The following is a 15,641-nucleotide window of genomic DNA, read 5'->3' on the forward strand; positions in this document are numbered from 1 at the left end:
TTGAGATTAAACGTGCGTCTGTTTGAGGACGGAGCAGATGCTCTTAATGTATTCTGCATGAACTGTGTAATGCACACTTTTAATCCGTTATGAAATAGAGTCCGGGATTACGCAACGGTGCATGTGTTCTTCGTCTGCGTGGGGATGCTGCGTGTTCCAGTCCTCGGTGTAGAAACAGGAAGTTTCTCTTCTTCGTGTGTTCTTGGTTCAGCCGAGTGCTTAACAAGGGATGTCGATGTGCATTTTGATTATTATGTCATTAACTTAAAGTGGATTTTGTTTCACATGTTAGGCAAAAGCAGCTTTATGCTAAATTAATTTCCGTCAGCAGTCTTCACTCAACAACCAATAATGACGAAGCCAAAGCAGCATTTTAGATTTTATTTTGAAATTTACCCAAGAAACGGAAATAGTGTCTTGCAAAACATTCTGATTGAAACACTGGTGAAGTGGTGTGTGTGTGTGTGTGTGTGTGTGTGTCCATATTAATTCATTTTATTTTTGTGTCATTCAAAAGATTTGGCCCATCCCACACGGGGAAAAAACAAACAAAGCAACTATTGAATAAGAGATTATCTTGGTGGAGAGCTTTTTTCTTTCTTCTCTTAAAATCTCCAAATAACACGTAAACAGTCATCTGATTCATGTGTGCATCATCTATATTTACAAAATCTGTGTTTTAATCTTACTCACAATCTGAGGGTCCTCCTCAGATAGCTCAGTTTGGCCGGGCGGCCAGCTTTAGGAAGAGTCCTGGTTGTTCCAAACTTCTTCCGCAGCATTGAAGGCATCAGAAATTCATTTTTGAAGCCTTCCCACTGTCTCTGAGACAGACGGTTGGTTTTAGTCCTGATGTGAACTGTCAGCTGTGAGACCTTCTACAGACATGTGTGTGTGTGTGTGTGTCCTTGTGTCCCCAAATCATGTCCAATCAAGTGAATCCTCAACAGGTGGACTCCAATCAAGCTGTGGAAACACCTCAAAAGACAATTTTGGAGCTGAACTTCAAGTGTCATAGCGATAGACATTTCATTTCCTGTCTTCACTTTGTCATCATGGAGTATTTAGTTCAGATTGGTGAATTTAAGTCTGATTAAAATAAGACTTCACGATAACAAAATGTGGGAATAAAAGGTGCAGTCTTCTTAATACGCTGATGTTCATGTAAAATATTTTTTTAAAAAGCTGATAGATATGATGAGAATGTTTTGTTCTTTGGTTTCAGGAGTTCAAGAATATAAAAGATGAAATGTGAACATCTATATCTGCTGATGCATCAGGACTCTATTAGATAACAAACGCAGAAAAGTAGGTTTCCATTCGAACACATCGGCTGTGATCCGATCTCCAGCGGAGTCCCTGTAGAGCGGATTAGCTGTCCACCGGCTGGAGAACGAGATGGACAGACGTACGCGGGCAACTTTCTGAGAAGTTGCCCGCGTACGCGATGCGGTAACGGCTTATCAACCTCAATCTGAGGTGACTTTATGTAAAGTCACGCTCAGATTAAGGCCAGCAGGGGACTATCTGCCGCTTGTTTAGTCCAGGGGATTAGTGACACAGCTGACTTCAGATTATCCGACTCACCGTTGTGACGGTGAGGGAAGGTCCCCGAACAGCTGGACAGTGTTGGGACAGAGACATGAATTCATTTAGCAGAGACACATTTCATAGGTGGAAATAGTTTGTAGCATCGGCAGCGCTCACGCTAGCACACTAGCTGAGGGAATTCCCTAGAGAGACTCATGACTGCATGTAAGAAGTGGACATGGTCACCATGACGTCAGCTATTCATCTGTGGACGGACTTCTTTTAAGGCTCGAGTTTGGCACTTTGACCGTCGCCATCTTGGCATTTTGCAACCGGAAGTGACACCAGAAATTGGCATTTTTAGGCAACCGAATTGTTTGATTAACTTTCATGAGCTGAGAACACACTGAGAGGGTTAAAGTTGTAAGACGAAAAGACAGACGACTCTCGGACAACGCAGTGGTGGAGACCTGTCAATCACCGTGTAGCCCCGCCCCCTAAAGCCTCCCCTGCTTTATGGTCTGTTTGACTCTAAATGGAGCATAATGTACTAAATGAACATCATGCTGTATTGAAGAAGACTGTAAACTAGAGATTGAGACCATAAACTCATGTTTACAATGTTTACTGAGGGAATAAATCAAGAGAGAAGTAGAGTCATTTTAGACTAGACTTCTATACGACCAGAGGAGTCGCCCCCTGATGGACATTAGAGAGAATGCAGTGTTAACTTTTCAGACCCGGAGGTTGCCGCCCGGTCGGCTTTTAAATGCATTATTTGGGAAGAAATGCATTCTACACGTTTGTTACACAAAATTTCTATTTGGTCTAAAACAGTGAATGTAAACACACATTTGTGTTGCTCAGGAGAACATGTTTTGCTCCTTTAAGTGATTTCTGGAATGTGTTTAGTGAAAAGGTGTCTCCTCCAGGACCGTTTCAGGGCCTCAGGGCCACCTCAGGTTAAAGCTGCGAACACGGACTGAACGTCCTCCCTCCAGGCGGGACACAACAGAGGTTGCTGCTGCATTAGAGACACAGATATAGCGCCGCTGAGTTCATCCTGCTCCTGGAACGCTGAAAATAGAGCTTCTAGATCAACCGACCCGGGGAGGTTGCTGCAGTGTTTGGCGGGAAGCCAGCGGTTAGCCGTTACGTACCGCGGGCTGAGCCGGTTGTGGGGATTAGCGCCTGAGTCAGCGATCGGGAATGGAGATCACAGCTTCACACAAACTACCGCTCATGAAAAACAAAATACAAACACTTTCAGGACCTCAAATAGGCCTCGTCGTCGCTGCTCTACTTCACCCTTTTCTGATTTGTCTGCCATGGTGTTTACTGAAGCACAGCACTTATTAATTCAGAAGCAGACCTACAGTTTAAGAAACCTCAGGGAGAGCAAAGGAGGAGGGATCTCTCTCTAGGATGGACATAAAGTGCAACAGACGTCATGTGTGCAGAATACAGTAATAAAGTGTAAAGAATAAAATAAATAAAGTCTTGAAAAACGAGTTGAACGAAGTCCTGCCTCAACCCTGATCTGACAAAAACAGACAGACACCACCAATTAAGATAACAAGTTTTATTGTCCCCCCCCCCAAAAGACAAAAGAGAAAGTATACAAGTGTGGATTGCCATTGAATGGTTGCTAACTATTACACCCACAACAACACAAAAATAAATCCCTAAACTATCACAGTAAACATTTGATACATAAAAATATACCTCTGAGGAAAAAAAAAAAAATAATAATCCTATATTGACATTTCCTAACAGCTCATAATAGTCAGGAGGCTCAATCAGTAGCAATGAAGACCGGTGTGACCTGAAGAGCGCCATCGTGTTCCTCTCGAGTGTGGGCCGGCGTGGGGAATGTATGCTTATAATATTGCTTTACACCACCATGTGTGTGTGTGTGGGGGGGGGGGGGGGGGGGGGGTTTCAAACCGACAGCTCGTTACAGACAGGAACGGACTCTTTGGCGTTTTAACTAACCCTGCACAGGATTCCTTTTAATTGCATATATGTAAATGACCTGAAGCGCTCCCGTTGTACCTCTATAAGCCCCACCCCCTCACACACACACACACACACACACACACACACACACACACACACACACACACACACACACACACACACACACACACACACAGCATGGGTCTGACTCTGCATGTGATTAAACATATGGGTGTAATAATGTACACACTCAATAAGACTCAAGAGTAAAAAAATATTGACATTGCACTCTCCTCTTTAGGCACAAAAAAAAAAAAGAAGGAAAGAAAGAAGAAGCCTCGTTACAAACCGAGCTTTCAGCTGGTGAATGTGGATCAATCTCAGGGCTGACCGGAGCGCCGCCGGCCTCCGCTTGTGCAGACGTCCATCTTTAATCCCATCGCTTTATATTTTCATACAGAACGACGTCTCGACTTCTGTCATTTCCCCACTTTCACTACCAGGGTAACAACTTCTCATCCAGATTGTCAGAAGAAAAACTTTCACAACAACAAAAAAAAGTTGTTCAACAACAGATGCTGAGCACACACACACACACACACACACACACACACACACACACACACACACACACACACACACACACACACACACACACACACACACACACACACACACACACTTCACTAGATTCAAACACTCTATGTACATTTTAATGCAATGTAATTATAAACATGACAATCTTACACCAGCAATTATTCAGCTTATCATTTTTGAAATAACCAAAAAAAAAGAAGAAAAAAAAGAAATAGAAAAGGAACTAAGCGTTTGTTTCTGGGTGTGACGTGTCAAGTGAAACAGTGCGAGTCAATGACTCACACCGTCAGCTTGACAGGGTGATTATTGGAGGAGGAGGAGGAGGAGGAGGAGGAGGAGGAGGAGGAGGTGTTTACCTCTGAGAGCCGACAGCTCAACATTCAGGCTGTGTTTTTGCTTTGACACGTCTGGACAGACGAGAGCTAAACATGACAGAATGAAGGAGAGTGACTGACGTGTGCTGGAATGATGCCTCGGGAAGAAGTGACAAGAAATGCTGACATGTTGATTTAATGTTAAATGTGACGGATCAGGCGTGCACCAATCTATATTATGAGGAAAAAAAACAACCCATTATTGACCCATAACTCCCATACTAACCCCCAACCACACACAGCTCGCACACAAGGACCAACCAAAAGTCTCTCGTCTTATCAAAAGGTTGAAGCCGTCAGGAGAGATATGCTGAATTTGAAAACGCCGCCGGCTCCTGAATGTCAAAACAGTCGTTTGTCTGGTTGATGGCAGCACGAACAAATAATGTGGCCGAGAGAGGAACCGCTAAGAGAGGGGGGGGGGGGGGGGAGAAAAGCCCAAATCCCAAGATGCCACGTGATGATGGCTTAGTTCAAGCTACGCCTCTCCCTGTTTCTCCCATCTGCAGATATCCTCTCTGGGGAGGAGGGGGGGGCTCTGCTCCTAAGGGAGGGAGGGGGAGGTGAGGAAGTCACTCCTCATCCGAGCTGCTGCTGCTGTCCACAGAGTAAACCATGAAGGCCAGATCGGGCCGGGCCGGTACCATGGGGTGTCCCGGCTTCACCATCTCAAAGCCCATGTAGTGGAACGTCTTGATGATGGACACTGGAGGGGGGGGGGGGGGGACCAAATAAAAAGTGTGAGGAAATTATGTTTTTAAGGGAATTTGCTCAAAAGTACATCATCGACTGACACGTGTCCTGCTTTAGTACAGTAGTCCTCTCGTTAGCCTAGCTTAGCATAAAGACTGGAAGCAGATGGAAGCAGCTAGCCTAACTTGATGGAACTATTTCTTTGACGAACGTCAAGGTGCCAAAACCTGTGCCAACCTGCGGAGGCTTAACAGCGCTCCATAACTGGTTCATCCAGTCATGTCCTTATTAATGACTGCATAACCCAGTTTAAGGAATTCCTATTTTCTAAAGCATTATAAAAGAAGCTAGAAATAAAAAAAAAAAAAAAACACACGAGAATAAGAGGAGCTCTTACATCGATCCTCTCTGTTTTTATGGAACCACAGGAACACGTAGTTAACTTTGATCTTCTCTTCCGCAAACTCCAGCAGAGCAGTTAGCCTGAGGACGGACGCACACACACACACACACACACACACACACACAGAGACAGAGAGACAGAGAGTCAGTTGAGGCGATGACGCGAAGTGTTTTCTTTACATAATAATGCAGTAGCAGCTGCTGAGCCGACCAGTTCTGTTGCTCTGTTCTGGCATCGATTACAGCGAACACAAAGCCAGCCAATTAAAACAGAGACTTAATCACATCCATTTTTTTTTTATTTGAGACGCTCACAAAAAAAATTGAATTATAACAGCCTCTGGTGTATATAATTTAGACCCATGTGGTGAGCAGACTTCCTCCAGATTGCGGTCATTATAATTAAAAGGGTTATTTCTATTCAAACACGGCTCTCTTCTAATGTCTTGCACTCAATGAGATCATTTAGAAAAAACAGAACATTAAGACATGATTTAAAAAACGGTACCATGTCGAGCCTTTATTGTAAATAAATAATTTTTTTTTGTCTTTGACAATAAATGCAGTCCTTTAGGTTTCTTCAGGGTCCTTTGGTGAGTTCTAAATGAGAGGTTTTTTAACACGTTCCTACCCTTCTTTGCTCCCCTCCACCAGCGGCCCGGCAGGGATCTCCAGGAAGAAGCCGTCTCCCGACAGAGCCGTGTCCCAGGAGGCCGAGCGGCGCTCGTTCAGCTGGTAGTGGAAGCGAAGAAACGAGGGGTTCCCACTCGCCGGAGCGGCCTGCGTCACCGTCAACCTCTCGTCCTGCATCGATACGGGGAGGACGAGAAAACGTTCGGGTCATCGATGCTAATCTGTCTTCATGAATGCAAAGACCGGAGAGAGCTTTAAGTGGCCGGCTACCATTGAAAAAGACCAAATCTACCATTAAAATACAAGCATGTTTTACTCTTCTACACCATCAGAAGACATATTAATATCCCGACTGTTGTCAACCTAGTGCGTCGGTGGCAGGATGGTACCTTGTTACCCGCTGCACCGCTGGACCCTTTGACCTTTCTAAATGCAGTCAGGAGTGCGTGAGAAGACAGCGCTGAGCTCAAACCACTTCTGTCTTTGCCAACTCACTCGGCTGTTTCATCACACTTGAAACAGCCGACTCCGTAATAGTTAGTTAGTTGTTTGATTGACTAGATCGCTGCAAAAACGTTTGCTAATATACATATCGAGAAACATCTGGATCTGATGTCGTCGTGTGAATGTCTGTAAATACTGACAGAGACGCGTCAACGAACTCATCCTGTGTTACATAACCTCCACGTACGAGTACTCAAGAGTACACAAGAGTACACCAGAGTACACAAAGTGAATGTATACAAGAGTCTGTGACCAAAGCTGGTAACGTTAGAACTTTTTGCTCGCCGAGGACAGAGGAGGATGTCGATATGACGGTCGTGACTGATCCGTCTGATCCTAAAATCTCTAATCCCCGGGGACAGTCGGTCACATGACTGGGGTACGATTTGACACACACACACACACACACACACACACACACACACACACACACACACACACACACACACACACACACACACACACACACTAGAGAGGACGAAGCAGTTTGTGTGTAGATGTTTACTCTGTTAAATGTCTGTATTGTTTTACTTTCTGTTCTGCCTTCATGGATGCTCATTTCTCCATAACAGATGAATAAAAGGGTTTTTAAGGTCTGGTCCAATATGCAGATGTCCCTTCACAGCGTCACTCTGTGTAGTTGTGTGTGTGTGTGTGTGTGTGTGTGAGACGAGGAGGACGGTCACCTTGTGTAGTAGCACTCCCAGAGAGTGATCCCTGACCGTCCCTCGCCCACTCGGGATCTTCAGCTGTGGGTGAGGGGCATCAGGAACACCACAGAGGCCCCGGAGACTGAGGGATGGAGCTCGGCAACCGGGGTCCCGACAACCAGGAACTGCAAAAAAAAAAAAAAAAAAAAAAAAAAGGGACAAAGATCCGTCGGTTAGATTTCCATGAAACCGACTCGCTCCGATGCCAGCGTGAAGCTCACCGCCCACTTTAACTTCATTAAGTCACGTCCCTGTTATGAGCGAATACAAAGCAGCTGTGTGGCGACACGCCCCTCCTCTGCAGTCAGGAGGGATTCTCGGAATCTGTCCCCCCGATTTCTGAACTCCTTTTAGGCGATAAATGACCGGTTTAGGGTTAGATCTACGAGGCCCGACCTAAAGGTCAGGTGGACTCTCGTCGTGCAGCGAACACAGTCTGGTGGTTTCGAGGAGAGAATATGAATATGTGTACAAATTAGAATAATTGGGAGAATCACAATTATTATTTTTTTTTGAGAGACCTACATGTCTGAGTCTGTGTTTATTGTTTTGAGGAATGCAAAATGAATATTCCCACAAGAAATTGTAATGTACTGAACTAATCTAAATAAAGTTTAAAAAAAAAAAAAAAAAAAGCATGTCCAAGTCTTGCCTCGCCTCGGTAGGATTCCTCCTAACAAGGAAGCATTCTAGACTTCTTCTGGAACCTAAGTGTCCTTAAACATGAGACTCAGTGGTCATGTCAGTCAGGACTGGTTATATTTATTTATATATATATATATTTTGGAATATTTCTTCAAAACAATACATGAATAAAGGACAAAGCCGACACGTGATGAGGCTTTTCGCTCCCGGCTGATTGTTTCAGAGGAGCCTACGACAGGCCGAATGAAAGCCTAATGATTTAGAGCAGAGCGCTCAAAGAGCTGCTGACGGGGTTGTGCATGGAGTGGAAGGCATGCATTGTAAACAAGCACCTGACCTGTAAACGCCTCTGCAAATAGCATGAGAGGCTTTTCGGGAACACACACACACACACACACACACACACACACACACACACACACACACACACATCTCTGGCGTTTTGAGTTACAGTCGCGCATCTCAAACCAGACACGATGGCAGCCGGCCGACGCTGCCAGACGGGCGATGGACACGAGAGGCCGGGGACTCTTTAGACGAGCAAAAAGCCTTTTCCCCCCCGGTCTGCCTCAAGATTCGTCGCACGACACACAATCTTCCATCTCAAGCTGCGGCAGAGCAGAGCGATCTGTGCGTGCGAGCGAACGTGGATATGACCCGAGTCAGAACAGCAGATGCGTGCCTCTGTGTTTCCTGTGAAAAGGGAGGAGCCGTGCAGCAGACCAGACGGGCGACCCGAACAACCTGATCTGTGAAAGCCAAGAGAGCGAGAGAACGGTAAACAAAGCTCTCTTGCGCCCGGCCAGCGCACCATTTCCCCCTGTCCCATCACCTCTCGCTTCTTATCTATGATAGATAACAGCATATGAAGCGTAGAAAAATAGCTCTCCTGCCTCGCAAAAAACAACAAAAGAGACGCTCAAACTCTCTGCTGAACGCAGAATAGACGGCCAAGGGTTTCTCTCCAAACACAGAAGTGATGAAGACCGTATCTAAGGCAACAGGTAGGACGGACGCAGACGGAGGAAGAGATTAGCTCGCCTGCCAAGACCTGCGTCTCTGTTTCCACCTCCCCTTCCAGAATCAGACAGTAGAGCCCGTCCTTGATGGGAACGCCAGCTTGTTTTGAAAGGCAACACTTTCGTCTTCTGACATTTCGGGCCCCACACTCAGCCCCCCCGCCCCGACAGAATTTAGGTTACGTCTTTCAAGAAGGTCGGGGGTTGACTTGAAACAGACTCTGTGTAGGCCGATCACACTCACGAGCCTGGACTGCATTAATGTGCTCGCGAGGGTTTAATCACAGTGAGACTCGATGATGCAAAAGTGTGCGTCATCGTCCGATCCCGCCAGCAGGGGCGAGGTCACGCGTGTTTCTGCAGGAGGAACCTGTTTCCACGCTGTTTGGAGGGCGAGCGCTTCCACTGCCGGCTTGCTCTTCCTGCGCGGTGTTGTTTTTTTGTTTTTTTTGAGAACAGAGAGTCAGGTGAAACGGCCAGAGGTGTGCCAGAGGTGTGCCAGGGGGTCCCCTGACGCAAGAGTTTAGCCCGAAAGCCAAGAAACACACAACTCAATCAAAACAGGAAGCGCTGCGGCAGGTTCTCCGAGAAGACTGAAGCGCAGCAACCCGACTTCTGACGCTGTAAATACCAGCTTAGTAGTGGAAAAAGACTCGACTTAAAACCAACATTGTCAACATAAACAAGCTTGTTAGCCCCCCCAAAAAAGAAGGGGGGGGGGGGGGTGTTAGGTTCGAGACACAAACAACACGTTGTTGTGTGCAGGAAAGTAAACAGGAGAGTCCTCGTCCTCGTCCTCCTCGTTTGTCTTTAAAGATGTCGAGACGGAGACAGGAAAAGGCGCTCATGCCTCGAGTAATGACGGATGTATCGCTGGCACTGACCCCAAACTGTGGCCGAGCACGGCCGCTCACACACACACACACACACACACACACACACACACACACACACACAACACAACCAACCTGCTCTGAATAACCCGACCAGTACAGAGCACTCCAATCAGCCGAGTGTTGTAAAAACAGAAGTCACAACAATTACAAAAGCAACAACAGGAAGCGCTACCATGGTGCACATGGTGATGTTTAAAATCCTCCCCATCCACAGCGGAGACACAGCCTGAATGCGTTCGTGAATTCCAACACCTACACAACAACAACGCCATAGTTCACCGTGTTATGAAACGCAGCATTTGAGCCTGCATGAGAAAACAAGGTCATCGACCTGTTCAGCCAGCTTGCAAAGAGGGCGTATCTGTGGTGGCGGGGGGGGGGGGGGGGGGGCATACCAAACAAAGCCTGCTTAAACAGAAACACCTGGAGAGAAACACAGAACCCTGTTTTCATTGTCTGAGTTCATTGTTCAATAAGAAACAAATACTTTATTTCACATTCTAAAAAAAGGGTAAAGATGAGGATGTCACTGCTGTCATATATAATAAACTGATTAGAGCTGAAACAGTCAATCAATCAATTAGATGATCGGCAGGAAATGAATCAGCCCTCCTCTATCCGTATTTTAGTTATCAAATTATGGTTTTGGTCTAACTGGTTTCGTCTCGTCATTACCGGATATCTCTGGTATTTTCTTGATTGATAGATTATTTGTTTTTTCATTATTTGGCTCAATAAAATGTCAGGAAATAGTGAAAAAATGAGTCCAAGGCGCCGTCTTCAAATGTCTTGTTTTGTCTCACCAACAAAACCCCAAAATATGAAGTTACGATGATATATACAAATATGAAAAGGAGAGAGAAGAAGGAAATCTTCTCATTTCTAAAGTTAATTTTCCGATCGATTCATCGTTTTAGCTTTACTTGTTTGTTTTTTGATCGTTGGGACGGACAAAATAAAACATCTTAATGTTAACTTGGGCTTTGGGAAACTGTGCACTTTCTACTATCTGACATTTGATGTACCAAACAGATGACTAAACTGTGTGGAGTAAATTAAAACGTGGATTCAAGTTTGCCAGGGTGTGGACATTATTTTTTTCTCCAGGGCAATATGTTCATTTCAAACCCGTCTGCGTCTCATTACTCATTAAGCGTAGCTGCAGGCCTCAGGTCTGCATCACAGCCTCGCCTGACTTCAACAATAACATAGCGCAGGTCGACGTCTCCAGACGTCAGCTGACACCCGGTTGGCACGGTTAATGTTTTGGTTTCGTTTATGGAAAATTCAACAGAACCTTCCAGCAACCGCTGGAAAAAAAAACCACACAAGTGTGCCAGTCAAGCAGAGGAGCCCTGAGCTCCACTCAGGTAGGTCAGGTTAGATAATCCAGCTGTTTCTCACTGAATACCCCCCCCCCCACACACACACACACAGATTCCATTGATGCTTGATAAGTGAATCAGTAGGGGGGGGGGGTTATGCAACCAGGCTGGATGTAGGCCAGTTGATGCCTTCAGCTGACACGGCCCTAACAGCCTGAGTGCCGATAGAGTCGGCTCTCGCAGCATCAGTGGACGTCTCCCGCTCTGAGCGTCAGACGACGGAAAACCCCCACAGAGGACAAACACAACGAGTCCCCGTAGGACCGTCACAGCGACGCAACAGCAGGAACATCCAGTGCACAACAAGCGTCGGGTCACCGTGCTGCAGCCGTGTGACCGCACACACATGCGCCGCGTCGAGAAGGTCCAGCGTCATTTCAGCACCACTTGTCAGGAGTGTAGGTTTTCTCCAGCAGGCCTCGAATCGAGCGCCTTATCGTTGAAACAAGTAGTTGATTTATCGATACGTTGATCAACATAAGTTTTTTTTCCTTCTGTTCTTTTTTTAATCTTTGTAAATTAATATTTTGGGACATTTTACAGTTAAAACCGTTAATCACCTTTTCGATTACTGCAATCAACGGATTAATAAATAGTGAAAATGAGGATTAGTTGCAACCCTACGTCTTTAATGTATTTGTACGAACGAGAAACAATCATCATGAAAACAAAAAGTTTCATATTTGGGATTTAAACTCCAAAAATGCGTTTGAACAGAGATTTAAAATTTAAAAAAAACAAACATAATAGAGGCTGGTGTTTTGGAGAACATCCCACATCCACCACTAAAATTAGTAATAATATATTTAAACTCAACTTTGCATTAACCTCTATTATACATTCAAGGGTCCTTTCTGTTTCTTGTTCACTCGGACGAGAACAATATCAAACTGCGTCTCTCTAGATATCAAACCTTAAATCATCTCCATCTAGACGTCAGTCTGCAAACATAAAACATGTGTTTGTGTTTGTTTACTCTCTGCAGTGATAGAATACAACCAAGTACAGTGTACTTAAATACAAACTCAAGGTACTTTAATTGACTATTTACATGTTATGCTACTTAGTACATCTCAGATACATTTACTAGTTTTAGTTAATTTCCAAAATGTTTTAATATTCATACAAATAATAGGTAAACTAATAGGTTATAGTATGTTATTATAGTAGTAATTATAGAGTAATTAAAATAAGCCTCATATTTACCACCTACAACACGAATACATGCAATAATATCATGATTCAGAAATGCATGAGTACTTTTACTTTAACTTTAAGTAGATACTCGTGCTCATACTTCTTTTTACGTTTACTTAGACTAGGTGAGATGTTTAGTTAGTTCAGGAGGACTCGTACTGTAAAGAGCATTCTTAAGACTGTAGTAAAGTAACGTGACGGACCTGAATACTTCCTCCACCGCTGCGTATCTGTCAGTGCTTTCCTGCTATTTTGCCAGTTAGCTAAAAGTAAAGCGGAACTATTTTAACGAAGTTCAACTCCATAACAGTTCAACAACCTCATCCCGGTGGAAACAAAACTACCGGGCCACACCAGTCACACCGTTTCTCGTCATGTTTCTAGAAGAACATTTTAGCATTCTCCTACCTTTCCTCTGTGTTCAGCATGATAGCTTCGAGGAAACACGGGTCTTTAGCTCCTTTTTGACAACTGAAACAATTACTATTCGATAAAAACTCGACGGACAAGTTCACCATCCGTAAATTAAGACTAAAACCTTGTTGCGTTTAAAAGTATCTGGTGCGTTTTTAGTGCGGCGAGGAGGAGAGCGAGCCGTCAACACCTCCGCCGAGCAGCAGCAGCAGCAGCGAGTCTGCGGACCGCAGCAGCAGGAAGAGAGCTTTTATAGTCGCAGCGAGGCATCATGGGTAATCCGGACTGGTTTTACAAGCCTTCGCGAGAAGGTAAACAAACTGACGTCCAACGGTTAAAACCTTCTCATACACAGTTTAGAACACGTAAAAAAAACAATAGTCACATAGATGATGATTATTTTTATTATTATTATTAAATGTACTGTAACTTTATCACGCATAATGTTAGTTTTAATTGCATTATCGTAGTATTCTAAATTAGCGTTACTTACGTGATGTGAAGTAACTAAAGTACATTTACTCAAGTAGGCTACTGTGGCCTATTTAAATTAAGTTTAAGATACTTAAAGCAAATCTCTCTTTCTCCTCTATTTCAATCCTCCAATGGCTCTAAAATGACATATTTCACCCTCTCATCAAATTCATTACTGCTCAGAATTAAACGAATGCCTTATTGGATATAATGTCTTAAAATGTTAATTGTTTTCTAACGGCAACAGATTGTCCCTTATTTCCTGTGGGGGGGGGGCGATGTATAATCCCAGTCTCAGCAGATTTGGGGGTTGTTGTTTGACCTCTGACCCCTCTGAAGAAAAGCCTGTGTAGGGAACAACGTGAACTAAAGAGAGAGATAAAACAAGCTCAAGTCGCTACCTTGAAGTGACCGCAGCGTCCTTTTCTTCCTCTAACACTGTCCGTCTGTCCCTTCGCGGTGGTTATCGTCTCTGAACATAGACCCAGTTATGTAAGGAGGAACGGAAAGGAGCCCCTGTGCCAAACAGATTAGCAGATTAGTAACAAGATAGCAGCCCAGCTACTCGATCCTGGCACATCGCAGCGTTCGTGTTGGCGGCCCCGTCTTGCCCGGGTAAGCAGGGGGACACGGGGGGGGGGGCACGGGGGGGGTCACCGCCACCTGCCAGCCACCGTGGACCGGCAGCACTGATCATGATGTAACAGTGAGAGAGGCCAGACCGAGAGCAAATGTGATAGTAAAATCCCAGACAAGATTACAAAATACGTGAAAATTCAGACAACATGACAGACAACGGATGTGTACCTCAACCAGTCATTTGTTTCACTGTTCGCAGCAGATGTACAGCAACCAGCAGCAGACACACACACACACACAAAAAAAAGCAATCCGAGCTCGAGGCCGAAGCTCAGGTGAAAACCGAGCGTCTTAGTTTCCAGGACAAAGTGTCCCTCCGCTGCCCTCCGGCGCAGCGTCACACACAGAGAGCCGCACATGAGCTGCTGGCTGAAAGGCAGAAACATCTCTCGTGTTTCAAGCCGTCGCCTCGGGCGACTGTTTGAGGCAGACACCGCTGACCTGGTGTTTTCATTTTCGTTCTCCTCGCGGACAGAAGGCAGATCGCGTGAGCGGCCCGGAGACACTCTATCTTCGGCTCGGAGGATGAAATATTCAGCGGGAGCCCGGTGAGACGGTGGCTCGATGTTAGAAACGGGCCTCACCGGAGGATGCGTCGTTCAGATAATAACATTGTCTCGTAAGCACATGCTGTTTCAGTGATATGAAGTGCAGAGACATGCGCTCAACAAACACTACGTTCACATTGCAGAGCACAGTGCCAAAGTCAGCTTTTTTTCTTCTTTTTTTTTTTTTTTTTGCTTGATTGCAGTAATTTGCTTTTGTTTCGTTTTTATTTTGAGTCCCTATGGATGAGGCTGGAATGCCATTTTATGTCATTTTAACTCAGATTGTTGCTGATAAAGAGATGAATGTTTAATGTCATAGAGACATACTTGGAGCCGGTTACACCAGCTCAAACTTATCGCAGCTCTAACGTTAGCAGCTCCTCAGTGGACATTTAGGTTTCACTTCATAAACAAAGAGAAAGACGTGTTTCACCACACAGACCGGTTCTAGCATAGAGATTAGTCTCTAAATATTTACACCAGCTAACTGAGTGGTGTGACTGTCCTGAAGCTAGTTAACAGGATCCTGAACGCGTTCAGAGTGAAGATTATATACAAACATACATACATACATATACATATACCTGATAAATGCTGTTTAATAAGGATGTAAGTCAACATTTCACACACACAAAAAAACACAGCATGCCTCAAATTATGAAACATAATGCCAATGACATGACTAAATACTGTCAGTTAGGTCAGCATAACCGGATAATTCCCACTCATTCTAAACTGTATGAAGACTACGGTATTTAGACGTAATTAATACAAAGAAATATCGATTTTTAAAAAGGTTTTTTACTTTTTTGAAGTTATTCTAGCTTGTGACGCTACCTGTTCTAACTTTAACTTAGGCAGGACTGTCAAACTCCACATCTGTTGTGGCCTCGGCTCATCCTCTGTTCTTGAAAATATGAGATTCTCATACGACTGTTATGGTTTTATTAGGCATGTCTCTGAAATATTGCTTGTACTTCATGACTGCGTGATCTCACAGTGCAGCCTGCAGGTGCACAGCT

At 44.7% G+C, this 15,641-nt stretch overlaps 1 protein-coding gene across 1 annotated transcript; it reads right to left on the bottom strand.

Annotated features, from left to right (window-relative positions):
* Positions 1-3,097: 3,097 nt before the first annotated feature.
* LOC137886334 (ornithine decarboxylase antizyme 2-like) lies at positions 3,098-13,163 on the bottom strand. Its single transcript, XM_068728761.1, is given in 6 exon segments — positions 3,098-5,166; positions 5,551-5,636; positions 6,187-6,359; positions 7,379-7,459; positions 7,461-7,527; positions 12,953-13,163. Coding segments are annotated over 6 exon segments (651 nt in total). The 5' UTR covers positions 13,063-13,163; the 3' UTR covers positions 3,098-5,032.
* Positions 13,164-15,641: the final 2,478 nt, after the last annotated feature.

Source organism: Cebidichthys violaceus, unplaced genomic scaffold, assembly GCF_023349555.1.
Source record: "Cebidichthys violaceus isolate CVI_PGR_0920_01 unplaced genomic scaffold, fCebVio1.0.p SCAF_100, whole genome shotgun sequence".
Taxonomy (NCBI): Eukaryota; Metazoa; Chordata; class Actinopteri; order Perciformes; family Stichaeidae; genus Cebidichthys; species Cebidichthys violaceus.